The sequence below is a fragment of the Python bivittatus genome, unplaced genomic scaffold (genome assembly GCF_059951505.1).
Source record: "Python bivittatus isolate LINGU-HERP-01145 unplaced genomic scaffold, Pbiv_v1 ctg000530_np1212, whole genome shotgun sequence".
NCBI classification, from domain to species: Eukaryota; Metazoa; Chordata; class Lepidosauria; order Squamata; family Pythonidae; genus Python; species Python bivittatus.
In genome coordinates, this window is record NW_028277085.1 from 2,980,289 (window position 1) to 3,008,146 (window position 27,858).

The window sequence follows — 27,858 nt, forward strand, 5'->3', positions numbered from 1 at the left end:
GCGCCGATTGGCCGAGGCGGAGGGACCGTTGTGGTCGGGGCGGGGATTAAGGCTACAATTTAGGCCACACCTTCTCCCCCCCGGAAGTGCCCCCCGGCCGGGCTGCGTATGAAAGGGCTTGGCTGGACGGTCCGCGCCTGTAAGTATTCGCAGCCTGGCGATGCGCGCGGTGGGGGCTCCGGGAAGGGAGACTGGAGAACGTGGGGATGTCGTTCCCGGCCCGTGTTTTCCGCTTGGGAGAGAGCCGTGTTGCGAGAATTCAAACCCTGGGCTGGCACCGCCGAGGGGGTGTCCAAACCCTCCGGGCACCCACGCTCGGTTTGGAAAAAGTTGCCGCTCCAAGAGATCTTGAGATGCGGCTCCCTCTGATGGGCATACTCCGGGTTCGCCGTTATCCGGGATCTGCCCCCCTTCCCTGTTATTTGCACGATAACCCTGCGAGGTGGGCTAGAGCAGGGTTTCTCAACGTCGTTTCGCCCGTGGCCCCCTGCCGATCTGGTTTTCCTCCTGGCCCCGGCCCCCCGTCCGGGTGCCATGACAAGATAGGGGCGTGAGAGAGGAACTGGGGCGTTCTCTGGCGTCAGCCGGGCAGCATTTGCAGTATAATTATATTTTTAATTGATTCTGGCTTCTCTGCACACCACCCAGAGTCGTTTCTTTAACGAGATGGGTGGTGACAAATTTGATATATAAATATAAATACATAAAATATATAAAACAATACGCTCTGCTTTCCTGTGGCCCCCTCAGCGTGTACTGTGGCCTCCCTTATGTTTTTCACCAATAGCCCCCTTGAAACATCCTACACCCCCCACCCCCGGTTGCATCCACCCATCCCTTCAGGACTGGCAGGAGAGGCATGTTATGGGTCCCATCTACGAAAGCGTGTCATCTGGGGGGACCCAGGAAGAGGGCCTTTTCTGCCATGGTGCCTGCCCTATGGGGGGACCTTAGATGGCCCCGACCCTCCCGGCTTTAGGAAGGCCCTGAACACGTGGCTCTGCCGCCATGCCCGGGGAGGTGGCGAGAGTGGGCAGCTCTTACCGTAGCCGTGTGCAGCTGATGCAGGACGAATTCTGCTGCTGATCACGATTCTCTGCTTTTTTAAAGCTGCTTGTGGATAGTTTTTATACATTGGTCTGTTGGTTTTTCCCTTGTTTTTATTGGATGGTTTTTAGCAGCTGCGAGCCTCCCAGAGTTGCGTAGATGAGGTGGGCATCTGTACAAATTGGATTAACTGTAAACCTGGGGGGCCCAGTTGAGAGCCTCTGGGCCGGGTGAGAGACTGGGTGAAGTGCGTGCACGTTTATGCAGAAGTCAGACCCGGCTGCGTTAATTCACTGGGGCATTTCAAGGCTTTTAGCCTAAATCCGCACGTCCTGCCGGATCAGCCCCGTGGTCCTTGAACCCCACGTTCCTCATCAGTCCCCCAGGATGCTCGGCTGTGGAGTCGTTTTTCTCCAAAGGAGGCCAGCCTAGACGGCGGCCGTACTTGAAGTATCCTGCAAGTTTGTTTCTATTCTTTTAACATCCATCGATTCTGTTTTGCTACGTGCCTGAAAAGCAACATCCTAAAAGAGTGTTTTTCAACTCTGGCAACTTGAAGATGGGTGGACTTCAACTCCCAGAATTCCCCAGCCAGCATGCACGAATTCTGGGGGTTGAAGTCCACACACGCTGGCTGGGGAATTCTGGGAGTTGAAGTCCACCCATCTTCGAGCTGCTAAGATTGAAAAACAGTGACCCAGTTGTATGAACTGAGCTTGTGTGGTTAGTTTATGACTCAGTATCTTGTGTGAACCCTGAGGATGGCTTTACCTTTAATGTGTGTGATGAATGTTTCATCACGTTTCGCGTGTTTTCCCTCTCTCTTTGTATGCAGCTAGACTGGAGCTTTGCCACAGATCTGAATCATTTGTTTGCAGAAAGGTTTTGAAACTGGGCCAAGGGCTGCCTAGAGGAGAAAAGCTACAAGTTGCTGACCTCTGCCCTGGAGTGCTCATTTGCAGACGCCACAAAAGGAACAGCACTGAGCTCGTGGGTTGTAGGTATATTTATTTGTGAATACAAAAAAAAAAAAAAAAAGGAAAGAAAAGAAAAGAGACCATAATTCACTGTGGAACAGCGATCAGGGACCTTTACCATTATTTCCAACTTGGGCTTGAGCAAGTTAAGATTAAATACAAAACAAAAAGGGAGAAGAAGAGAAGGGGTTGTAAAAAATAAAATAAGAAATGTACATGTTCCAAAGATCTGATTCCAGTATAAAGTTACTGAGGTTGGCTCAAACATGGTCACGTCTCTGCAAGCAGAGAGAGAGAGAGGAGACCACAAGCCCCCCTGGATGGGAGGCCCTTGCCGTCCGGCTGCTCGGGGGCCCCACATGCTACAAACAGGAAAGGAGGTGGTTGGGGGCCCCGCGTTCACACAGCCTTCTCTGTCTCTCGGTGCCTCAAAGTGTTCCTCCCTTCCCCAGCTTCATCTGGAAGAAGAGGCTCCATGGAAGAGAATTGTTCCAGCTTAACCCCCTGCCTCTCGCACGCCAATCCTGCGGGGCTTCTGCCCCTCTCATTTGGACCCTTTTTCTGGCGCCATATTCGTACCAGCCGCTTAACATTCCTGGCTAGGGACAAACACACTGGCCGTTCCCGCCTCCCTCCCCGGCGCTGCGGGGTCCAGGGACGCCCTTGGGCGAACCCCCTTTTCCGTCGCCTCTCAAAGGGCCATCAAAGGAGGTTGATTAACCCTAACCGTCCCTCTCCACCCCCGTTTGGCCGCCCCCTTCTGCGGCAACGCCATCCTGTTAGGGAGTGCCCCCCCTTCAAGGCATTTGGGTGAAAGCTCCTTGTGAGTGTGCGTGTTTGAATTCGGCAGCCAACCACGGAGGGGGCAGATCTGGGCAAAGGGGTGGGGGGAGACAGACAGAGCCACTAACTTTGGCAGTCACACTGGACGTGGCCCCTCAGAACGAGGCGCTACTGAATCTTGGCTAGAAGCAGCTACAACTATATAAATGGGAATCCCGGTTACACCCCAGGCAAGGGAAGGACGTTGCACGGACGTACAGACAACACACGGGCTGGCTTAGCGGCCGCTAAGACTGAAGCGTTGCGTGGTTCTTCCATCCCAGCCTCTTGTAGGGCAGACCCCCACGGGGAAGAGTCAGGTCTTCAGCCCACTGACCTCGAGGGCAAGGCAGGCCCATAGGTTTGTGTCGTTCTCGGCTTGCTTTGTTTCGATAAGGCACAGGTCAGTCAAGGCAGTGGTTGCAAGGGCTCCCTGGTCTGTGGCTACTGATCATGGCTCATCGTAGCCAGCTAGTCCGAGAAAAATGCCCTCCAACCTTGCTGGCAGAGAATGGGCTGGGTCCACCTGGAAGCTCCAGCAAAGCCCAGGGGTTGAGCAGGGTGAGGGGCAGAAGAAGGGGAGGGAGGGAGGGAGGGAGGGAGGGAGGGAGGGAGGGAGGGATCTGACAGCGTAATAGTTCCTGCTGTGGCTTGGACCTTGGTGAGCTTCCAGACCTTCTGACGTTATTAGCTCTTCTCCAGACCCATCCTGGGATGGGAGTGGGGGAGCAAGTTTTCTCTCTGTGCGTGCTCGATGATGGCCAAGTAGCAGAAATAATACTGCTCGGGGGTCTGGATGCTAAAGGCGCGCTGTGTCCTCATCCGCACCACCGTCTGATAAACGTTGAGGGTACCCACGTCTTGTATCTGTGACAGGCAGATATCCAGTGCGCAGAAAGTACCTGGGGAAAGGGTAGAGGGAAGGGAAGGATCAACCATCAGCCACCCGCTGAAACAGCCCGTTCCATGTTCTGCATGGGCTTCTTGGTAAAATTATTAGGCTTCTGGGTCCCATAATCCCCAGACAGCAGGGCCTTAGGGGAGTTGAAGTTCAACACCTTTGCAGGGTGACAGGTTAGGGAAGGTTGCTTTTCGGCATTCCAGAGAATTAACAGAAAGAGAAAATGACCTCGACGACTCCTGCTTTACAGGTGGGGAGTCTTCTCCCACTTGGGCCTCCAGCAGATGTGTGAACTTCAACTCCCAGATTTCTGAGTCCTGGCTTTGCTGCTTGGGGCATGCTGGGAGTCAGAGGGTGGGCCCATGGGAGAAAGCTTCTGTAGTTCTTGGAAATCTAACCCGCCACGCAGGATCCCCGTACAATCCAGTTACCTGTCCTCCCGATACCAGCACTGCAATGTACCACAATGGGCGGCCCGCCCGGGTGGCCTTTGTAGCGTGGTCCCAAGGCACTGACGGCCACCCTCTGCTGCTGCTTGACGGCTCCCAGGAAGTCAATGAGCGTTGCCGCGGAGGAAGGGACACCGTAGTCAGGCCAGCTCACGTACTGGAAATGGGTCACGAGGCGTCTCTCTCGGGTCTGCAGGGAGGTGAAAAGGGCAGAGACTGGATTCCACATTTCAGCTCACCACTTTTATGCCTCCTTTGCAAGGATGGGTCCTCTTCTGCTCAGAGCTCATATGGCACTGTTTAGATCGGTGTTTTTCAACCTTGGCAACTTTAAGATGGGTGGACTTCAACTCCCAGAATTCCCTAGCCAGCATGCTGGCTGGGGAATTCTGGGAGTTGAAGTCCACCCCCCCTTAAAGCCACCAAGGTTGAAAAACACTGCTCTGGATGGAAAGCCTTCAACCCCTAGGATTCTCAACAGTAACCAAACTAAGTTGAACTGAGTTCAAACTGAGTTGAAGACCAGACATCTGGGTTGGGGAAGGCTCTGTTGTAGAAGCAGGCCACGATCACCTTGCATAGCCCAATTCTCCATTTAGGAAGTACCAGCTAAAGAAGGTTGAAGAGCTGAAAGGAGGAGGACTTTAGGTTGTGAGCTCTAGTGGAGTGGAACTGCTGTGAAAGGGAAGACAAGTGTGACACCCCTTGGCACACTGATGAAAGAGTTTGTGCACTTACCTCACAGTTGTACATCTCCAGGAGTGTTTTTTTGTAATGGCTGAGGTTCTCCGTCCCAAGGTTGGTGACCGTTAGGGCTCCGTAGGAGATCTGAAAGTCCTTCTCCAGTGGCCAGTATTGACCACACTTCCTTTTGCCTCCTTCTTCAATCCTGCAATGGAAAGAAGAATGGGGGAATATGGAAGGTGTGCATACCTGGAAGGTGTCCGCTTGGAGCCCAATGAAAGCGTGAAAGGACAGCTTTCGAGTGAACCACTTTGAGCCAAAACCATCTTCATAAGAAGATCATGGCACATGGGCAAACCACCCCCTCTGCTGAAACACATCAAGGCCATGCTCGCTGGTCCTGCGATGCACAGAGATACGTTACCGTGTGGTCATCACGATCACCAGCACGTTCTGTTCCCACACCATGCGCCAGAAGTCATTGTATGTGTTTTCTAATGGTCCTAGAATGAAACACGGAATGTTAAGACAATGCTGGAAGCTACATACTACAGGTAGTCCTTGCTTACCGACCGCTTCCTTCAGCGACCGTTCAAAGTTAAGACGATGCTGAAAAAATAACTTTACCACCAATGCCCGTGTTTATGACCTTCACAGTGTCCCTCAGTCACGTGAGCGCCATTATGCGTTGTCCTATGCCTGACCCATTTCCCCTCTCCCTTGCAGAGCAGAGAGATTGGAGAGGAAAGGATTACAAGAGAGCAAGCAGCCACACAATGGGGAATACATCAGACCGCTTGCGTAGTACTCAGGGCTCCTGGTGCATTGCTTTCAATGTGTATTCCCCATTATGTACGCCTGCTTACTCTCTTGTAATCCCTTCCTCTCCGATGAATGTAAATACAAACATGAATTCCCTTCTTGCTAATTATCCCAGCTGCAGGGTGAGCATTCCAAACAGAGAGTGGAGAATAGAAAAGCCTAGTTGCGTGATTTCCCATTTAGTGACCACTTCACTTAGCGATGGAGTTGCTGGTCCCAATTGTGGTTGCTAAGCGAGGACTACCTGTGCAGCTAGTTCTGTGTGTGCCAGAGGTTGGGAACTTTGAGCTCTGCCCATGTTTCTTAACTAGGAGTCTCAATCAGCATGGCCAAGAATGAGAGAAGCTGGGAATTGTATTTCAGCAGCAATTAGTGGGACACAGCATACCTCATTCCTGATGTACAGAGATTGGGAGGGACACCAGGAGTACCCAACAAGAGTTGTTTTGCTATTAAGTGATCACTTGGACTAACCAATAAGCTAACATCCCATCTTCATGGTTCTAAAGAAAGAGCTGACTGACATAAGACGCTACCTTATATTGAGAAAGATTATTAGACTCAGTATTATGTGTCTTTTGCTGACACCAGAGCTCCAGGGTTTCCTCAACCCTTCCTTGGTAAATTGTGGGGGTGACAACATGGCAACTGCAGCCTTTGCAAAGTAGGGCAAGACCCAAAGAGATAGATGGACTTGTCTTCTTCAGCCAAGAAAACTTTGGAACAGATGTTTTAACTTTCCAAGGGAACCTCCCTCCAGCCCGGTAGGTTCTGAGAATTACAGACTACATCTGAGAGCAGCAGCAGATGTTCATTCCTGGGCAGAACAAAAATTTAGCAAATCTGGTTGCTTATAGCTGGAAGACAGGATGATGGAGTCTGAGACTAACCTGGTAGAAAGAAGTTTGGGTTCTTCTGGAGCACCAGACGTGCAAGGCGCATTTGTTGAGCAAGGCAAGAAGGAGGAGCTGTGGGTTGACAGACTCCAGACCCTAAATGCAGATGTTGCCTCTTTCAACGGCTTCTAAGGAGCCAGATGATGCCTTCAAGAGCTGGGATCGTACGTACCTTGAGTGCCGATGTAAGCGTTCCTTTGCTTGTAACCGTCCATGAAGCTGGCGTTGATGTAGTCGGTAAGCTATGGAGACACAATTGCGTTTGTCAACCCTACAAACCAGCTACCGAAGCTACATTTGAGGAGCGGGCAAAGTTAGGTATGGAAGGAGACTATTCTTCTGTGTCGCTTTCCCGAACTAAAGAAGATCTGATTTTACTCCCTACTCTTAAACAAAAGGCCCACGAAATCTTAGTTTAGGTCTAACTTTCTGCATTAATCGGATATTCTCTCTTGCAACTGAGAGCACCTTTCCTCAATTCTTAGGCAAATAGAGAACTTAACTATTCCTACCACCTGTTGCTTTCCACTTTCTATTCTGCAAAGTAGGACAAGGCCCAAAGAGGTAGAAAGCCAGGAAAACTTTGAAACAGAACTTTAAACGTTTTATCTGCACAACCCACGCTCTGCAACCAAATTGTTCTTTTATGTATTTATTCAGCTGAACTATAGCTCACCTTTCCTCTGGAGGGTGTATATAATGCCCCCTCCTCCAATTTTTCCCCACAACACCCCTGGGAGGTAGTGTGATCACCGTGAAGGTTCTGTTCAAAACCTGCCTCAATTCTGCAGCCAGAAGCTGAATTATTCATTATGATTTGGGGGTTTGATGCCCCCCAGTGCTGCCTGGCTCACTTACCTCCTGGCAGTTGAACTGTTTGGTTAACTTCACCCTGGTTTGATCAAGGCAGGGCACGTCCCCGTATCGGTTCTTCTCCTGGTTCAAAGGTGCTCTGGAAAGAAGGGCAGAGAAAGGCAGGCACAGTGAATAAGGGGGGCCAGGATGGCACCCTGCAATTGGGGGCCGGGTAGCACAGAAGCAAAATTTTCTGTAAGAAAGAACAGTAAAAAATGGGGGTCACTAGCACGGATGCAAAAGATACCACAGATTAAAATGGTGATGAAACCAGAATTATTTCTGTTGGGTCTTGTGGATGCTGAACTAGAAAAGAAATATGGGAAACTAAACATGGTGCATGACAACTGCGGCGAGATTATTGCACAAAAATGGAAGGATAATAAGATTGTAGAAGATTGTAGAAGATTGTAGAAGAAGAAGATTGTAGAAGATTGGATTATAAAATTGATGGAGCTGGCGGAAAATGGTGAAGCTGACCAGTCGGGTCAGGAAAGAAATGATAAAGCCTTTTTTAAAAGAAAAGAGCCTTAATGCCGAAAGAAAAAAAACTTGAATATTTATGGATTTGGGGATTAGAAAGGGTTAAAAGAGGGAAGGGGAAAAGTAAGAGGTCAGTTACATGATAGAAAGAAGGGCGGAAGTCATAATTCTGTTTTTCTTTCTTTACTTTCTTTTCTTTTGATTTGTATACTTTTGTTGTATTGAAAAATTCTAATAAATATTGTTTAAAAACGGGGGTCCCCAGCCAGCCTCCTCCTCCTCTTCCAAAATGACAAATCCTGCCTTGGTGTCATTGAACTGTCTCCAGTAAATTTAGGGCCCTGCCCCTAAATCATCATCTTCAAGCTGTTACCCCGATTTATTCTGTCCCAGAAAGCCGATACTATTTGTGGATTAAGGATCAGGTAGGTCAGTGTTTCTCAACCTGGGCAACTTTAAGATGGGTGGACTACAGCTCCCAGAATTCCCCAGCCAGCACATGTGGATATAGTGAACGTCACCAATGGCAAGGGATAACAGGAGTTGTAGGCTAGAATTTGGAAGCCACCAAGTTGTCATCTCGTCCTAGAAAACAGATACTGTTGGTGGATTAAGAATTAGGTCAGTGTTTCTCAACCTGGGCAGCTTTAAGATGGGTGGACTTCAACTCCCAGAATTCCCCAGCTAGCCATGCTGGCTGGGGAATTCTGGGAGTTGAAGTCCACCCATCTTAAAGTTGCCCAGGTTGAGAAACACTGCTCTAGACCTTACAAATGACTCAGAAGAAATGGAGAACAATGAAGACTCCATGGGGTGAGACAGTCGCCTTCTCCCAAGACTGGTTCTCCTTAGGAGGGGCTCCAGCCGAGGTTCCTCCTGCCCTCCAACCCCAGACCCTCCTGCCCGGTGGCCTGCCCTGTGGACTGCTTACAAAGAACAGCCAAAAGTCCCCGAAGGGCTGCGGTGCCGGATGCCTTCGTACTCTTCGTAGATTCCTCGCTTCTGCTTCTGGCTCACGTGCTCCAGCAGCTCCTGGAGAGTCAGAGCCTTGGGGCCCGGGACATGCACGGAGCCGTTGTCCCGGGGGGGAGCCAGAGGCACCAGGATCAGCTCATCCAGGGGGTCCGGGTGACCGTTCTGCTGCGGGAGGAACCTGCAATTCCAGCTGAGGGGGTCCAGTTTGAGAGACCCCCCCAGGTACTCGGGGAGGCATTCGTGGGGCAGGTGTTGCCTCAGCTCCGACATCTTCACCATCTGGACCTAAAAGGAGGAAGGAGCGCGTATTGGAACGTGCAGGAATTGGTGTACATGCGTGGGGGAGAACAGGCAGGCTGGGGTGGGTGAATGGCAGCCTGCATGCGCTCCCAGAGTCCCCTTGGCAGTCTCTCAGCCCCCCTGAACTCACCCTGTAAATTTCCCCAGTGTGATTTTGGCCCTTTTTTGACGGAGGGGGGAATCTTGCCTTAGGGAAATGGCTGGCCCTCTCCCCACCTTTGCTTCTCCACCCACCCACCCCGCACCCCACCACGGCCATGTTGCTTGCAGGAACACCCTTGCACGACCAAATGGGCTTCTGCAACTGACAGGGAGAGAAACCCCTTTGTATCTCAGCACAGTTCAGAAGGCTTTTTAATCGTCTGGTAACCATTCATGCTTGACCCTGTTTGTATTTTGTGGGGCGGGGGCTATTCACCTTCCTTACACCATGCACATATTAATACACACTCTCTTTATTCCCCCCCCCAAAAAAAACTTGACTTGGTAGGGCATGGCTCAGTTCCCATGTTCATTTGGGCGACCTGTTTCTGCAACATTTCCAGATCCATTGGATGGGTGGATGAACGGATAGACAGACAGACAGAAAGATAGGATGGATAGATACGATGAATGGGTGGGTGGATGGATGGACAGATGGACGGATAGAGACAGAATGGATAGATACTATAGATGGATGGATGGTTAGACAGACAGACAACATGGCGATAATAAAACACTTAAGAGTTTTGCAAATTTGACTACACCATGATGTGAGTTTCGGTGATGTGGCTTTTCTGGGGAAAAAAAATTCCTATGCAAACTTTAATTAATTCAAGTAATTTACATAGGTTAATTACACTGGAAAAATTTCAGTTTGCTTTTTTGGGGGGAGAAGGAGGTGGAAAAATGACTCCCCCCAGAAAATGTTGCCCCCCACACCACCAGAATTGTAGAAAAGCCATAAGAAGTCGATGGTCTCTTTCCTAATGACCCCCAAAAGGAGCGCATGCTGGGCTGAGATGATTATAGTGCTAGGCAACACACCCTCAGACTTTCCCTACTTGCTGTTCCCTTAAATCCTTCCAGTTGTGAAGATTCTCCTGTCCTCAAAGTGCATCCGTTTATGTCGGCTTGCACTGAATTCCTGATTGCCATTTTAACCCCAGTTTCCCCAACTTGTGGCACGTTGTCTGTTTTCACCGCGCTCGGCCTTAATTACTCGACACGGCAGGTGAGCGGGGCAGGGTCTCCCTCTTAGCACGCTGAAGCCTCCCCAGATCCCACCCGCCCCAACTCACCCTTTCTCGCAGTTTCTCTTTGAGCAACAAGCTGATGATGGAGTAAGGAACCCGGAACCACATGGGGGCTCCCACAATGAACACCTTTTTCAGGCGCGCCGGAAAGGCCCCCTGCAAACCGAGGAGATTTAAAAATTATTCTTATTTTTTTACTAAGCGTTTTTGAAAAAAGGAAGCAGCAGCAGACGAGGAAAAAGGGCGAGCAAAACAAAGCACAGGGAATTTTCAGGCCTCCTAGAATTAGGTTAACGTTTTCCTTCCATCGTTACTTATAAATACTGTATTGTTTTAAAAACTACAGATCGTGGTTAACGTTCAGCCTAGATGGCAACAGCGGCAATCAGCACAATGTAAATGGTAGGAGGAATTGCAGGGATTTCTGTCTGAGTGGGAGAAGATCAATCCTCATCAAACAGATCATTGAAGGTGAGAATATTAAAAATGTGTGCGAAACCCAGATTTTGAATGTGGAACAAGAGAGATTTGTTATCTATTGATCAGTGGGTCAGAGGTCAATGGGGGAAGGGACTTTCTTTTCATATTCCTTGCCTTTTCCCCCCTTTCTCCCCCCACTTTTGCTGTTCTTGTATCCTGTGCGCATCACTGAAGAGTTAACAGGTGGACTGTGGTCTGCACTGAATTACAGGACTACATCCCCGTCAACGCAGCCAAGTACCCCATTCTTTACCTGGGCAGGTAGCAGCACCTGGCTAAGCAGGGTTGGACCTGGTTAGTACATGGATGAGAGGCCACCAGGGGATCCTAGGATCCCGGGAGCTGATCTTAACTCAGAGGGGATTTTACCTGGACCTTCCTGCATTTCCTCCCTGCGGCCAATAGGGGGAGACCCACGCATGTTGCAAAGAGAGCAGAAATTGAGAAACTAAAAAGTTGGAAAAGCAAAAAGAGTCGCTTTTTAACGAGATGGTCGGTGACAAATTTGACATATACATAAAATAAATAAATAACATTTAGAGCAGGGGCTTGCAGGCTTTTGTTGCCAGGCAAGTAAACCAGGATGGTTAAGACAGCTTGCAGCCCCTCTCAGCCAGTGAACCCCAACAAGCTGGAACAGCAGCAAATCCCTAACTTCTCCTAGGAGCTGACGTTTGTTGATGAAGCCTGCACCACCCAAGAGACCAGCTCAGCCTTGGCAGCTGGTCGTGCCCGTGGAACGTATCCGTGGGTATGATCAGAGATTTCAGAGGAAGTCTGGATTATGGGCCGCTAACGACTGCAGATCCTACCGATGAGCACAGGAGATGTCATGTCTGTGTTCGAAAACAACCACTCAATTGCACTGCATTATTTTCTGCCAGATTTTTATATCTATCTATCCATCCATCCATCCATCCATCCATCCATCCATCCATCCATCCATCCATCCATCTTCCCTAAGTTTTTTCTACCCCCCTCCCCAACTTAGACACTTCTTGTGTGCAATTTTGGAATGTCGATGGACTCCATTCATTGCTACTCCCATAGGCTTTCATGGAATATACTTTGGAAAATCTGGGCATTTTGCTCCCATGGAAACCGAATCCTTTTCCAACTCCAGCATATCCCGATAGGGATCAAGAAAGAAGAAGAACTGAGAACCACAGCGCTATGAGAAGCAAAGCATTTATCTGTAACGGTCTATCTGGTTTCAAAATGCAGACCTGAGTAAATTCTGGCTAACAGTGGAATAGAATAGGTTACTTTTCATGGCCGCCAATAACAACATAGTGGAAATTAGGCATTAAGCTGAAAAAATTCTACTTGGAATACAGTGGGATGAACATGCAATAGTTACTTTTCATGGCCACAAGTAGATTTTGGCATCAAGTTCAAAATGTATACTTTTTAGATCATGAGAACAGCTCTATCTATTCTGTTATCCTGAGCTTTAATTGTATAACTTCAGTAATTATCTGCCCATTTCTGGATATTATCTTTTTTGGAAATACACCATTGTTTTAAATAAAATTAAAAAGAAAAAAAAAGAACTGGAGGTCAAAAATAATTCTGGACAATGGGTGGCCTGTATACTAACCCAACAGATAACCACGGTTGAGATTAGCTGGGGACAGAATAAGGGCAGATCTACTCTTCTAACCTTGGTTCAGTTACTAGGAGAGTTAATTTACCTGCGTTGCTACTTCACAGAAGCCCTCAACTGCTTTGGGTCAATCTGCTGATTTAGGACTTTAATCCGATGAATATATTTGAGGATCCCAAATATTTGTGTTTGGCTGGCTTTTTTGAAAAGGGCACGTTAATACAGGAAATAGTTGTTTTTGGCTTTTCTGAGAAATGGCCCTGAGTTCTTCATCTGCAGCATCAGGAGACAACAGGCTGTTTACAAGAAAATTGTCACCAGCGGTCAACACGTCAGAGGTCATAGCCGGTTGGATTAAAAGCCAACATTTTATATCTGTGATTCATTAATTAAACTGCCTTGCACTGGGCAATTAGGGCTTTTGGCTACACTGGATAAACTTGCTAAAGATAAATTCTCACTTCCATGGAAGCCCTGGGGTCAGAGACAATAGCGCTGGGATAACATCTTGCGATTCCTGTATGGGTGGAAAGCTCTGCCAGATTATTACCATCTTCAAAGCAGTGTGACCTAAACAATTACTGCAAATAAGTGGAGCAAAGTCAGTGAACTTTGGAAGCACACAACCTGGTGTTTTCCAGGTACCTGTCCCTGCTTTAGGAATATGAGAAGCAGGGCATTCACTTCCAAGGTGACAGCAGAACCTTTCAGATACCTTCAAAAGTGGTTGCACTGAAGCCTAAAGATCATCTGTTGAGTAGTCTGAACAGGTTGAAATTACCGGAGGGTGGATATGGGTCAAATGTTGAGATTAAACCATCTAGCTTCTTGAGAGAGAGAAAATCAGAACCAAGGAGTTCTAAAGGAGTGTGGCTTCTCCTTGTTGGAAGGCCTTCAAGGAGAAGATGGGCAACCATTTGTGGTTTCCTTCTAGACCTAGATGGCCTTCAGGACTGCTCTCCATAAGTACATAAACAGCAGCAAAGCTAGCTACAAAGGATCCAGCACCCATTATGTATGTTCTGGCTACCACACCATACTTCTCATCAAATTCCTAAGTATGACCAAACACAGTTTCCATGAACAGCAAGAGATCAAACATTTCCATCTGGGAACTTTTTGGGAAACATCATTTTGGACAGGGATTGTTTGCCCTTTATAAAAAGCAGATGGCTCAGCTTACAGGCGGCTATCCTCAATGCCCCAGAGCACAAGACTGGTTCAAAAAAAAAAAAAAAAAAAGATCAAAGCAATTGAGCTTGTGACCTTGACGAAATTAGCCAAAAATCTGAAGTTTTCTCTGCAGGGCCTCAATTTGGGATTGTAGTCCCAAGGTGTCTGGGCAATGTCCGTTTGAGTTACGATGATACTTTCTCATTACCTTCAGCAGGTTTAAGATCTTCTTGCTGAGGTCCAGCTCAAAGTTGGAGTAATGGGAGTCCGCCATGTCGTATATAAATACCAGGCCATTCCGCTGAGTTTCAAAGCTGGTTGTTGGAAGGAAAATAATTATTACAGTGGAAGTACCACGCCACGTTGCTGTGGTCACACAGCACTTCTACGAGGATTCAGGCAGGGAGCTGACGCATGCCCACAAAAACCCAGCCCAGCCCAATCTGAAGGTTCACCCAAGGCTTGGCAAATCACGATCTACTTTTCCCCCAAATCTGCTCCACGACCTTACAAGCCAGAATCCTTGGGTTTAAAGATACGGAGGGATTTGGACGAAACGCGAGTTTGGAGATAGGTAAGAGGCGACGTTTAACTCGGGTACGCCTTTGTATTGGATAAGCCCAAACTTCTGAACTTTCAAACAGTGGCATGGACAAGTCCAGAGTGTATGTTTCTTAACAGAGCCAGCAGCTCTGGAAATCAGCATCGCTTGCAATGCTTTTAGTTAATGGAAAACGGGCGAGCCGAATCTTGAGATTTTTTGCACGGGGAGAAACACGGAACTATGATAGTTCTCTCCAGGCTGTTGAGGAAAAGCAAAAAGCAGGCGCGCTGCTGGACGGCGAACAGCCCTTCTCACCTTTCCACCGCCCTGTCCAGCAAGTAGAAGAGCGCCTGAAGCACCACGTGCTGGACGCTTTTGTTGGGGTGGTGCAGCTTAGCAGTGAAGAGGGCGATGGACGCTCCCGAGGGGTCTCGCACACTCTGCGAAGGAAGCAGAAGAGGAATATTAGCGAGGTAGTAAAAGCGGGGCGGATGGGCCCTGGCAGAACCTGGGGAGATCCTCACGATTTGCAAGCCGTCTAGAAACGGGTTGTCCGTGGCTAAGGGTGATCCTGTTCGCGGTGTGTCTCAACCTCCAGAAGTTTAAGATGCGTGGACGCCAGCCATGCTGGCTGGGGAATTCTGGGAGTTGGAGTCCACGCATCTTAAACTTCCGGAGGATGAGACACAGTGGCATAGAGACTGGGTTATTCAGCAGCACAGATAATTTGGAATCAAAGCTCTTAACAGCCCTAGGCTTTGATCCCCCTGTATCCTAGATTCAACTCAAGGATCAGGGAAAATTCAGGTTCAAATCCCTGTTACCCATAGCTCTCGACGGGCAGTTATGGGCTTTGGGCCCATCTCTGTTGATGGGCTACCTTACAGGGTTGTTGTGAAAGGGCTAGGGGAAGGTAGAGGATCGGGTGCATCACATTAACCAGGCTCGAAATGGAATTAGTTGAGTTGGTTCTGATTTGGAAGATGGACGCCTAGAACCCGGGGTCTCCAACTGTGATAAATTAACAATAGATGGAGGAGACAGAGTAAATGAGTTGTACATCACGGGGTGGCAAGATACGCTGAAGGGAGCTGGTTTAAGTGGCCTTAGAAGAGAATAACAATTCCTGGATGAGGAGGAGGAGAGATTTATTATTTGCTATTGACTCTGCTGTTATGGAGCCTCTAGCTGCAGGAGCAGTGTACCCCTGAACACCAGTCGCCAAGAATGCATTGACAGGTGAGTTATTTCCTTCCATAACCCCTAGACCTGTTGACTTTCCAGACATTTCTCATGAAGTAACTGTAGGCAGGGCTGCATTAAGTCTTTTGTGGGCCCCTCCCTCCCTAATAACATCTATATAATATAACAACAGCAGCAATGAAGAGGAGATGGTTTTTAACCGTCTACCCAAAGGTAGCATCGTCACGGCCTGAGGCTCATTTTTGCATCTTCCCCAAATGCAAAGTTTCTGTAATATGGGGCGATCTGAAAGGAAACCCATCTGGGTGAGGAGTAGCTTGTTCAGACGATCTCCATCCTTATGTGGAGCCCCCCCCCCGCCTCGAGGCCTTGGGGAATTCCCCCCCTTCTCACATTTTCTGGCTGCACACCTTGAGGACAGACCGGGAGCAAAGGCTTACCAGGATGGTGAATTTTCCACTCAGGAGTTCTGACCGCAACGGTTCCTCGTGGGGTTTCAGCTTCACGATTCCTTCCTTCAATCTCGTTTCCTAAAGAGGGGGGGAGAAGACAGCGGCATCAGGCACCCACCCAAACAAAGTGAAGGAAATTCCACAGCTTTCCTGGTATATCCCAACCCCTCCCCTCTTATACGTCGGAAAGGCTTCCCTTGGTTCAACCGGGGGGAAAGGAACCCTTTCTGCAAAACGCAAGAGGCCAGATTCTTCGGTTTACCCCGACAGACCCCAAAAGTGTTGGAACCTTGCTGGGTTCTTAGACTGTTTGAAACCAGGTTTGCTTTGAAATAAGGATTTTTTAAAAAAGGAAGTCCCAACGTTGCCTTTCCGTGTCTGCCAGGTTCAGCCTAGAATGAGCAAGGAGTGATCCGCGCTTGACTGCCACACCCAAACCTCCCCGGGACGAGCCCCTCAGCCAACTTCGTCGGATGGGTTTGGACAGAAAGGGCCCCCAAGAGTGGCTCTCCCCTCCCTAGAGAGAGACCACCAGGTGCTTCCTGTTCAGTTCCTGCACCCCCAGGAGGTTTGGGGTGGTGCTGAGCCCGAACCTCTGAAAAGTCCCTTACGAAGTTGACCGCATTCGGGCGAGATGGTCTGAGATCCGCCTCGCTTATGGGTAAAATAGACGTCTTACTTTTTTCACTGTTTTTAACAAACCCAAACCCACCCCAAGGGAGTTCTGCATCCCAAACTGGACGGGATGGTGGGTGGAAAGGAAGTAGATGCAGATAGAACCCCATTCAGGCATCTACGCATCAGCAACGCCTTTCGGAGGAGAAATCTTTAACCGAGAAGCCAAGAGCTGGCCAGGATCTTGAAATCTGCTGGGGGCAATGTTTGGGACGGGATCAAGGTTCTAACCCTCATGGATATTTGGGAAAGGGAGGAGCCTGCCCCCCCAAATCCACGGCCGTTTTCTCAGCTCCAGAGGCGAGCGTGGGAAACGGTTACAGGTCAGCGAACTATTTTAAGCCGTCTTGGAAAGAGTCAGTTCATTGGTCCAGCTTCAGCCTGTGGGAATCCGTGCACGGAAGTCCCCAGGCCCCACTCCGCTCCAACCCTGGCATTACACAAGCACTAACCCTGTACGAATGGAAGAGTTCAATTGCCCGGAGGACATCGAATTTCCTGGCCATGAGGAATTTGACGGCGACGTTCCAGGAGAGAGGCGAGACATTGTACTGGACCGTCCACTTGTTGATCTCCTCAAGGAACTGCTTGGTGGCCTTCATCCCAATGTAGCAAAGCAGGAGAGAGGAAGTAAAGAAAAAAAAGGTTATTTTTTTTTTCTAGACCCCAAGATGTTGTGTAAAGAGCTGTGGTTGCAATGTTTCCAAACTCTGCCTGAGTCTGGAGGCTACATGCGATGGGAAGGAAGCAGCAGGGTTCCTCCGTTTCAGGAGCAGTTCAACCTCTTGGGGACTAGTTGGGGGGCCATGAATGGTTATGGGGTTAAAGACCCCGAACCGCTTCCAGCCACCTTGTCCTCCCCCCTCTGAGATGCAATCCAGGCTTAGAAGTTCCTAGGAAAAAGTTCAGTCGTTCCAAATGCCCAATTTTCGAGCCGTCACGCCCTTTACTGAAAGAGGCTGCAAGCGAGGGGCAGATGAAACGTCAGATGAGATGAGTCACGGGGAGGGAGTTGTTTGTGAGATGTGGAGGCAGGAAAGCGGAGAAGGATGCTGCGAAGGGGAGAAAAAAAGCAGAGATCTGCCTAAAACCGTAAGAGGTGGATTAATTGATCTTTGCGGTCTCTTCTAACTCTACAGTTCTGTGGTTGCGTGATCAGCGGTGGACGAAGCCTCAACATTAGGGCTGGGCACTGCTTCCGATTCACTTCCAAAGAATGGCTTTAGGGGGCACTCTGAAGAAACATTTCCAAATACAGGTAGTCCTCGCTTAATGACAATAGGGACCGGAAAATTGGTTGTTAAGCAAATCGGACCAGATTTTATGACCTTTTTTGGGGTGGTCATTAAGCGAATCACCATGGCCATTAAGCAAAGCACATGGTCACTGAGCAAATCCAGCTTCCCCCATTGACTTTGCTTGTTGGAAACCCCCTGGGAAGGTTGCAAATGGCGATAGGTGGCCCCAGGACCCTGCAACCATTGTAAGTGCGAGCTGGTTCCCAAGTGCCCGAATTTTGATCATGTGACCACAGGGATGCTGTGATGGTCATAAGTGTGAGGACCAGTCGTAAGTCACTTTTTTAGCACAGTTGTAACTTTGAACGGTCACTAATGGTTGTTAAGCAAGGACTACCTGTAAGATCTGAAGCACTGCCAGTCCTAATGCAAGGCACAGTGGTGACATAAAACCTTCTGTGCCTCTGAAGCACCAAGTGGGGAGGGAAAAGGGGGGGTCCTCCAGCTCTGTTCAGTTTCCAAGTCAGGGCGGCCAATTGCCAGATTAAACCTGCCTGCAACAGAGCCCCAGAAGGGTTCCTATGGGGGCATTTTTCTGCTGCTTCTGGTCTCACCTGCTGTGGCAAGTTTCTCAATAAAGAAACCCCACCAGAGAACAGCACAGGATCCAGTGAAAGGGTGGAGAAGATTATTTCTAGCAGGTTTTAGCAGCTTATCCCAAAGGTTCAGCAACAACCCAGTAAGGTAGGCCTGCCCTCTTATTCTTCCCAACCTTGACAGGGGAGGGCGAGACAAGGAAGAGGTTTTCAGTTCCCCAGGCGGCAGCACCCCCAATTCAGCATCCCTCTTGGTATCCGAGGAAGACCATCCGCTCCTCGGCTAAGTCTCGGGATGACTCTCTTCCCAGTCTGGCCCAAGCAGAGATAAAATTGATCACAGCCTTTTGCGAGCTGGAAGTCATTAGGCACAGAGCTGGCCGAGCGACTCCATCCTGAAGTGGATTCGATCCGAAGCTTTTCCGCGACTCCTAGAGAGCCACTCAGCGCTCCCAACGGGCCCATTTCAGGAGTGGAAACCTCGAGTCAGTTCCTTGCTCCAGGCCTTGGGGAGAACTGTATTTCCATTCATTTTTAAACAGCTTCTGCGCTCCCTCATTTGCAGGAGAAACGTCTTGAAGAAGTGACTCATGGAAAACAGGAGGCTCCTGTTCTGCCACGGTTAACACTTTTTCTGTCCAGCCTTTCCAGGCTCAAGCGAAGCCTTGACAGCAGCGATTCTCAACCGTGGCGACTTTATGATGGGTGGACTTCAACTCCCAGAATTCCCCAGCGATTAGCGCAAATCCGAATGGGGCGATATTCAGATATGGAGTGCGAATTGTAAATTGATACCAGGCCACGTGTAACGTGAGCCAAAATTCAGTTAAGGCGAGGCTAGCGTGCACACAGTTGAGGCTAGTGCATGCACCGTTGTGGTGGCGGTTTTAGACACTAATTGTCATTGGTGCAAAATGGAGAAAGGAAAAGATCCGTTCGAGGAAAGCTCAAAAAAGAAGGCACCCGTGTTGAAAAATGACAGCAGAAGATGACAGAGAGCAGGGATCTTGTCCTTTGTACACTTGATCTGTTTATTTCAAATGTTTATGCGATCTATTTATCGAGAAGATAGACAGGAATGATATGTAGACTTTTCTTGGTTTTTATTTTGCTTTCTACAGTGTAACTACTCTGTGACTTTGTTAAAAATAAATCTAAGTTGTAAGCGTATTCTTTTAATCTTTTACTGTTATGCTTCATTAACCAGCATATACAAAATTTACGTTTAAACATTTTCATTGCTGATTTCTGTCGAGCGGGAACCAGTTACCCTGTTTTCCACAGAAGTACCATAGAAATAGTGCAAATTCGAAGAAGGTAGAAATACAGAATATAGAAACACCATAGAAATTCCATAGAAATAGTGTGAATTTGACGAATGGAGAAATAAAGAATATGGAAACACCATAGAAATTCCATAGAAACGGTGCGGATTCGAAGAATGTGACCGTTTTGTGGGAGCCTTATCAGCGCCAACGGGGACCTATCTGTGCCACTGACAAGCCACTTCACGTGCTATACAAATATTAAACCTTACGAGGAAGCAGCCGCCAGGACGAGCAAGGACAAGGTCAGCGGGAAGCGAGCCAAACGTGCCCAGATAGAGGCGAAGAGAAAGCACGACGCGGAAACGCTCCGTATCGACTGTCGATCCTGCTTCGTCCTCTCCTCCTACTTTAAAGAGGGTTTAGGCAAGGATTTTAAAATGCTTTTACTTAAGAGAAAACCATCGCATTTGCCACAAGCATCAAGGGCCACCCTTGGGGAAGGTGCTCCAAACACCGGCTTTTTGGCACTGTTGGCCGCCTCCAAAATTTGCTAGTGCCTAGTCACAAAGCCGTGGGGGGTGTGCATGCGTGTGTGATGCATTATTTAACACACCCTGACACTTACCATTTCACACAGCCAACCCGAAAGTCAAGCAAGTAATTTTGATAATGTACCTTTGGCACTTATATTATTCCTATCTCCTGAGAAGGGAAGGAAGCAGCCGGAAAAAAAAAAAAAAGGGAATATTCAGAAGAAAGGGTGCCTTTGTGTTTCGAGCAATGATTAACTAGTCATTTACGTTTATCTTTATCGAGAGGTTTCATTGGAAGATGATTTGCCCCCCTGCCTTCCACGTTCAAATAATATTTAACACAAGGAGGAGCTGAAACCCATTCTCGGTGTGAATCTATAGCAGTGTTTCTCAACCTTGGCCACTTGAAGACGCATGGACTTCAACTCCCAGAATTCCCCAGCCAGCAAGGAAATACAATAGACTCTCCCTTTAATTGTTGAGAGGGACACAGGAAAGCGCTATTTCTTGAGCCCTCCTGAGCTTTTTATTTTTGATTTTAAACACGGCCTGCATGCTACCTGGCTGGCTTGCAATCTCCCTTTTCAGGGTAACAAGCTGCTACATTCCTTGCATCCTTACTCAGACTTCCTTCCCAGTCCCCAGCGGAAGAGAAAAAAAGAAGGGAATGATGTCACTCCTCTGGGGCAGACAACAGGAAATGGCTTCAAAAATATAAGGATTTTTCCAAGGCAGCAAAGACCAGCCATTGAATTTGAGCACTTTCTATTTCAGTTTAGATGCTTCTATCCATGCCGTGGAGTTCAGTACAACCAGAAAGAGAATAAAAAGGGAGAAAACGGTGCAATTGTGAATCTTTTTGAAAAATGTATAGAAGAAGAAGAGGAGGAGGAGGAGGGGGGGGCAGTACAGTGTGGCCAACCCCATGGGTCCGAATATAATCTTTCTATTTCAAGTGGTGCTCTTCCATCACAAATCAAAATGAAGATGTCCTTGAGCAAGTTTCAAGGAAATCAGATGAGACATTTGTAGCTTGATGAATGAAAGGGATACTGTACAGTTGCTTGGGGAGGGCATTCCTAAGATTAGGACGTTCAAATAATATTTAACATGAGGAGGAGCTGAAACCCATTCTCTGTGGGAATCTATACCAGTGTTTCTCAACCTTGGCCACTCGAAGACGCGTGGACTTCAGCTCCCAGAATTCCCCAGCCAGCCATGGCTGCTCTCACCTCTTTGGAGAAAAGGGGTTGGTGGCAGAAAGGACAAAATAACAGAAGAGTCGCCAAATTGTGGCAACCATTCACCTGGCAGAAACACGCCTTCCTGGATCTCTCCCCATGTCCCCATCCCTTTCTTTTTCCCAGCCCCCTTTTCTGCTCCTAGATTTAAATTCTGGAAGTGGGATCAAGAGTCACATTCTAATGCTAAGGGACACAACTGATTTAAAGTAGGAGGTCTGTGGGTTGGGTGATCCAGCTGTGCTCCTACAAGGAAGGAAGGAAGGAAGGAGTGTGTGTGTATGTGAGAGAGAGAGAGAGAGAGAGGAGGAGGAGAAGGAAGGAAGGAAGGAAGGAAGGAAGGAAGGAAGGAAGGAAGGAAGGAAGGAAGGAAGGAGTGTGTGTGTATGTGAGAGAGAGAGAGAGGAGGAGGAGAAGGATGGAAGGATGGATGGAAGGAAGGAAGGAAGGAAGGAAGGAAGGAGTGTGTGTGTATGTGAGAGAGAGAGAGAGAGAGGAGGAGGAGAAGGAAGGAAGGAAGGAAGGAAGGAAGGAAGGAAGGAAGGAAGGAAGGAAGGAAGGAAGGAAGGAAGGAAGGGTAATATTATGTGGGAATGACCTTGGGAGACAAGAGGAAGAGCCACAGACTGGACAATGGTCAGATCAGAGGCAGCTGAGCCTACAGAAGGAATGGGAGTGTGGAAAACATCTCAGAAGCTCCCTAGTTTCTTGGACTGTAAAGGCGAGTGGGGAAAGAGGTACTTTCAGACTTGCAAGATTCTGTTAATGTAACCTTACAATAAAGTTAGAGCTAGTAGCTCTGGGTGTGCTTCTGGTCTGGACTATCTTGAAGGGTTGAGAAGGGCCCCCTTGAGACCATGGAGTATCCCAGGTCATCTGCTGCAAGAAAGCTCACCAGCCTATCAGTGCTGAAACAGTCACTGTTTCTTAAGGTGTGGTCCGAAGATCCCCGGGGGTCCCCCAAGACCCTCTCAGGGGTCCGCGAAATCAAGCTTATTTGCCAGATGTTGAAGATATTTGCAAAACGTTAAAACAATGTCCCTCTTCTCATGATTGTTTCTTATTTGTTAAGAAATATAGTTCTTTTCATGAGAAAATATTTTATTCATATCTCAGGGGTCTGAGTCTGTTATTTTTACCTGATTCGGTTAAATAAATATTCTACCAATGTGCCCTTTTTAATTTTTCACAGGGTCAGTATCGATAAATATCACCTATACCAACAAAAGCTCTTTTGCGACCCTCTATAATTTTTAAAAGGGGGAAGGGGTCCTGAGAGACAAACGTTTCAGCAACATTGCTCTAAGTTACTGTTGGGGAATATTTGCAGAGTTTCTGTATCTGGAAGAGTTTGGGCACTTTCAAAACACTCGTTTTGCAACGTGGCTTTAATACGTACAGAGTCTTTGGAACACAGATGGGTCCACAGCATCATCTCCAGCAGGGTTCCTCAACCTTGGCCACTTGAAGATGTGTGGACTTCAACTCCCATAATTCCCCAGCCAGCATGGCTGGCTGGGGAATTATGGAAATTGAAGTCCACACATCTTCAAGTGGTCAAGGTTGAAGAACACTGATCTCCAGAATTCAGAGACCCCGGGGCAAAGTGGAGCCTACGTGGAGCTACATAGGCTTATGAGCTTGGGGTGGTCTGCTCAAGCCATCTAGGGGATACCAGGACCCAATTTGATTTGGAGGGTTACTCAGCTCTAATATGATCTCAGAGAGAATATCCTGGCCTTTTCCACTTGTCTGTTGTATCGCAGCTTCCAGGAAGTGGGATTCTATAAGTAGGGAATAGCACCACACCTTCCCTTTGAGCTTAAATCAGGAAGTCCAATAAAGACTTAGAGCAGTGTTTCTCCACCTTGGCCACTTTAAGACAAGTGGACAACTCCCAGAATTCCCCAGCCAGCATGGGGAATTCTTGGAGTTGAAGTCCACCTGCCTTAAAGTGGCCAAGGTGGAGAAGCACTGTCTTAGAGACTAGAGAGTTCTTGGAACGTTCATAAGGGCTAGTTACACCACACAAGAGAACTATGATTTACTCAACGTTGGTTTTTATAGTTACTACTGCCCAGGGTTGATACTATGCTGACCTGGCATGAAGTCCCAAATGTTTGGGATCTCTGTATTTACCTATAAAGGCCTCTTCTGAGGAGCAGCTCAGAGCCTCCCTTATGCAGGATGGAGTCCTTCACTGGAGAGACCTTCGCTGTAGGACACCTACCAACTTTGCTGGGCCCACTGACTCAGCATCACACTTCATCTTCCAGGATCAGCTCTAGAATTTTCATTTACTGATTTCTGCAATTTCTATAGCCTGCTGTTCTCAACCCGTTTAGGCTCTTTTCAGCTTCTGCAACAGCTTTGCTGCCTCTTCTCAGTTACCACCACGGATCTTTGTGCGGGTCTCATGCAGATCTTCCTTCCCTGACCTCATGCAGATGCAAGGGCACTCATTTATTTATTTTATTTTATTTTATTTATCTATCGAATTTGTCACCGCCCATCTCGTTAAAGAGCGACCCCGGGCAGTTTACGGAAGAGAGAACATCAATTAAAATACAATATAAAACCATCTTAAATAATGAATAAATAAATCCCAAGGGATGATAAAATGATAACATTGGCGAACAGCTCGGGGAGTGTCATCATCATGCCGAGAAAACTCGAAGTTATGACCAACCTATACAACCAGATCTCAGGGAAAGTCTGAATTAAATCCTTCCTGGAAAAGCCGAAACCTTCTTTTCCCCATCCCCCACAAAGAGAGCTCAGTTTTCGACACCTTCCTGGTTCCTTAACCACTGTCAGCGCCTTGGAGACGCAGAAGTGGAAAATTACAAAAGCCGCAAACTTTGCAACGCACGAGTTTGCTGTTTACAGTCAACTGGGAAGCGGGCAGGGAAAAACAGGCACGCACTAGGAAAGACAGGAATGTCACAGGCGCAGCTGCTCAGGCGGATCCCTTCTCCCAAACGGCCTAAATTCAGACATTTCTCTTTTGCAAGCCGTGGCAACGTTTTTTTAAGAGGAAAACACCGATCGCGTAGCTGAGTACTTCTAGATAGGGTTGGTCAAGAGTGATTGAGAAGAGGGCTGGAATGAATGCCGCGTGTATATTAAAGAATGATAGGGAAGATATTTGATTTTGGCTTCTGGTGTGCCCCTCTGTCCAAACCACTGAGAGACTGAAGACCTCCAGAAGCTCCGTGTTAGAATCTGGATGGAAGAGCAGCCGGAAAACCGGAATATGCTCAACTTCCCTTTTGTTCTCTTTCCTGGGCCAGCTTTTAAAAACTCCTCGGGGCCATCCTCCGTAAAGGACCATTTCTGCTGGCCGCCTTTGGAGGCCTTATTCTCCATCCCACCACTCACTGAAATGTATCTGGCGGGTGGAAGCAGCAAGGCTGGGAACTCTTCACGGAGGAGACAAAAAATGGGAGAAAATGTCCCCATTTACATTTTGCCTCACAGCCACACCACCCTTTGCCAAGAAAGCTACTCGATCATTGCATTTTTGTTTAAATTAAGGAAGGGTGGCCCCCACCCCCATCCCCACCCCATGAGCAGACTCCGAAATGAAAGCGAGGATGCTGAAGGCTCTGCCAGATGTTTTTCTTATGACACCAAGTAGAAGATTGTCTGGAAAAACCAGTTCCTTTCCATGACAAATATACCCTTCCTTTCTTCTGTCTCCAGTTTCATGACTGGAAAAAGGAAGGGGAAAAAAAGGGGTTGTGGAGAAATTAAAAGAGGATCGAGCTGAACTGTAGTTAAGGGGCATCTAGGTTGGCTGTGTATCTTTCAACTTCTCCACCCTCCCGCCTCACTTCCTCAAATATTAGAAGACGGGAAGCCAGCGGGTTACTACATGTTTGTGTTTCACATCCTCTCCCTATTCCTTTTTTTTTAACATGGGAAAAAAATGGAGTCAAGTACCCGCCCCCCCCCCCCAACATACCAACCCATGAAGAGGGGAAGAGAGAAAAAAGGAATTCATTCAAGAGAGTCCAAGATTTCAGGGGCTCTCTTGAGGAAAGGGGAAGGGGGGGGAAGTGTGATCTCTTGTCCCCCAACTCTAAACGGGAGAGTGAGACTTCTCCCCCCCAGAAGCTTTCTTTATGCAGAAAGGGGGGTGTTCCCTTTTATGATCCCCCCACCCACAAATTTCCTTGTTTTTGGAATGAGAGGAGGGAGCAGGGGCGGGGGGGGGGAGTTTCTATCCTTGTTTTTTGGGGGGTGGGTCATAAGTTGGGTGTGCAAAATGAGATGCTAGCACGGGGGTGGGGGCTGCCCCCTTTGCAAGTGGAAGAGGCCCCCTCTCTGGCCCTGACTCGTCTGCATCTCAGCTCCCCCCCCCCACTCTCTGATCACCATGGAAACATCACCAGGGGATACCTCTGTACCCCCCCTCCAAAGGCGGTCGCTGATCTGGTGGAAGGGGGGTCCATCAGAGGCTGGGAGGGCAACTGTACTCCTCAGGGCCAAGACTGCCCCCGCCCCCCCCCAGCAAAGAGGAGGAGACCCCGGATTCTGGACTTCGTCCCTCCCAAGGCGAGGACATGCGGGGCTACACTGTAAGGAGACGGTGCATTGGGGGGGGAGAAAGGGGGGCTTCCGGGGCTTCCGAGGAGGACAGGAAGGCAGGCGCCCCCCCAAGCTCCGCAGCCGTTCCCTTCTGGAACCCCGAGCCCTGCCCAGCGCCGGGCATCGCTCGCGCTTCGCGCTTCCGTCCATCACCTTCGTTCAGGGGGCAAGAACCGAGGCATCGGCCGGCACGCAGCGGGGGGGGGGGGAGAAAACGCAGGCCCGGGCGGGCTCGGCCTCTGCATCTCGAGCAAGACGCCGTCCCCGCCCCCCCCCCCCGTTCGGCAAGCAAAACAATCCGACATAAAGCAACGTCATTGCCAACTGCAGCGAGGAACTGCCATGCAGAGAAAGGACCCAGCGGAGCCGGGAGAGGGACCGGGCGGCCCCAGCCTTCCCCTTCCACCCCCCAAGATTTGGGGGCGCCCCCGCCTCTTACCTGCTCCTCCTCGGGAGTGAGCTGCGCAGCCATGCTCCTGGAAGCCCGCGGCGGCGGCGGCCGGAGAGGACGCGCAAGTTCTCCGAAGTCGCCAGCCTCGCCCCCTCCCCACGTTAATCTTCTCCCGGCCTCGCTCTGCCCCCCGCCTTCTTCTCCCGCGGGGGCCGAGGAAGCGGGTCGTCAGCGGCAGAGAGCCGGCCTCCGCGCCAGCCTCGGGCCGGGCATCTCTCCAAGTCGCCCGCTTTTCGGAGGAGCGCGTGAAAAACAGCGATGAAAAAGAAGAAGAAGAAGGGAAGAAGAAGGGAAAAAGAAGGGCGGGGGGGGGGCGAAGGATCGTGCTTGCCAAAAAAAGGGCGGGGGGGAAGGAGCGAGGATCCGAGGATCCGAATTAAGATGGTCGGAGCGCCGCTGTCCGAGGCGAAGCCGAGTCTGGCGGCGGCTGCGAAAGGCGACGAGCGGCGGCGAAGAGACGCGGAGACCTCGCTGGGCCGCTCGCCGGCGCCAGCCCGGACCAGCGGGGCATTGCGGGGCGGGGGGACCCCCCTCTCTCTCTGACCGTTCCGATCTAAAAGCAAAAATCGCTGCGGGGAGGCTCTCCTGCTCCTCAAGCCGCCGAGCACGCCAGGCGAGGGGGAGGGGGCGCGAGAAACGCGGAGGGGAGAAGCCTTCCCGCTTGCGGGGGGAAAAAGTGGGGCGGGGGAGGAAGTTTCTCGGCTTTCCAACAGCGAAAATCTCCCCAGATTCGGATAGTCTCGTTTCCCGGAGCGGGAGGAAGTGGAGGGGGGGGGCTCTCCTTCGAACTGTTGCTTTCTGGGAGGAGGAGGGTGTCTGTGTGTGAGTGTGAGTGTGTGAGTGTGTGTGTGTGTGTTGGGGGGGAAGGCTTAGGAAATGGATGGATCCGCTCCCGTCGGCTTTTCCGCCCCCTCCTCCAGCCCAGGCGGAGCGCGCCCGCGGATCTGCGGCCCGGCCTCGCTCGCCGCCCGGATTCCTCAAAAGCAGAGCGGGGGGGGGGGGGGGGGAGGGGCGCCCGAGCTCAGGCCAGCCCTCCCCGGCGCCGAGGCTGCTCCCCCTCCTGGGCTCCGCTCGGAATCGGAATCCCATTCGCGGGCCCGCGGGGCGGGGATGCTCTGCGAAGGCAGGCGGGAGGAGGAGAGAAGAATGCGGAGGAAGGGCAGCGAGGAGGAAGGAGGAAGAGGAAGGCTGGCGGGGGGAGGACAGGGGAGGGGGAAAAGGGAGGAAGGGGAAGAGGGGGGAGGAGGAGTATGGGCGGATAAGAAGAGGAAGGAGGAAGGAGAAGGAAAAAGGAAGAGGAGGAGGAGGAGGAAGAAAGCCGAGAGGGCGATGGGAGGATGGACAGAAAGGCAGGGGAGC

The 27,858-nt window shown here is 49.6% G+C and overlaps 1 protein-coding gene and 1 long non-coding RNA gene across 2 annotated transcripts; one reads left to right on the plus strand and one right to left on the minus strand.

Annotated features, from left to right (window-relative positions):
- Positions 1-51: 51 nt before the first annotated feature.
- LOC112542850 (uncharacterized) lies at positions 52-11,033 on the plus strand. The gene is made up of 3 exons (XR_003086428.2): positions 52-139; positions 1,883-2,044; positions 10,793-11,033. It is a non-coding gene; the product is annotated as an uncharacterized LOC112542850 (long non-coding RNA).
- Positions 2,069-27,468, minus strand: PTPN9 (protein tyrosine phosphatase non-receptor type 9). Its single transcript, XM_088148368.1, has 13 exons — positions 26,488-27,468; positions 17,032-17,175; positions 15,893-15,982; positions 14,565-14,689; positions 13,914-14,019; positions 10,492-10,602; positions 8,868-9,196; positions 7,457-7,550; positions 6,771-6,840; positions 5,305-5,383; positions 4,935-5,085; positions 4,179-4,386; positions 2,069-3,748 (listed from the first exon to the last, which is right to left on the minus strand). Exons 1-13 carry the CDS (start codon positions 26,518-26,520, stop codon positions 3,534-3,536), a joined length of 1,755 nt encoding a protein of 584 aa, XP_088004494.1. The 5' UTR covers positions 26,521-27,468; the 3' UTR covers positions 2,069-3,533.
- Positions 27,469-27,858: the final 390 nt, after the last annotated feature.

Coding starts and splice junctions, on each gene's coding strand:
- PTPN9 (XM_088148368.1), bottom strand. CDS start 26,520: ATGGCTGCGCAGCTCACTCCCGAGGAGGAGCAG. Junction 17,176..26,487: donor TCACTCCCGAGGAGGAGCAG/GTAAGAGGCGGG, acceptor ATTGGGATGAAG/GCCACCAAGCAGTTCCTTGA. Junction 4,387..4,934: donor TGGAGATGTACAACTGTGAG/GTAAGTGCACAA, acceptor ACCTCCCTGCAG/ACCCGAGAGAGACGCCTCGT.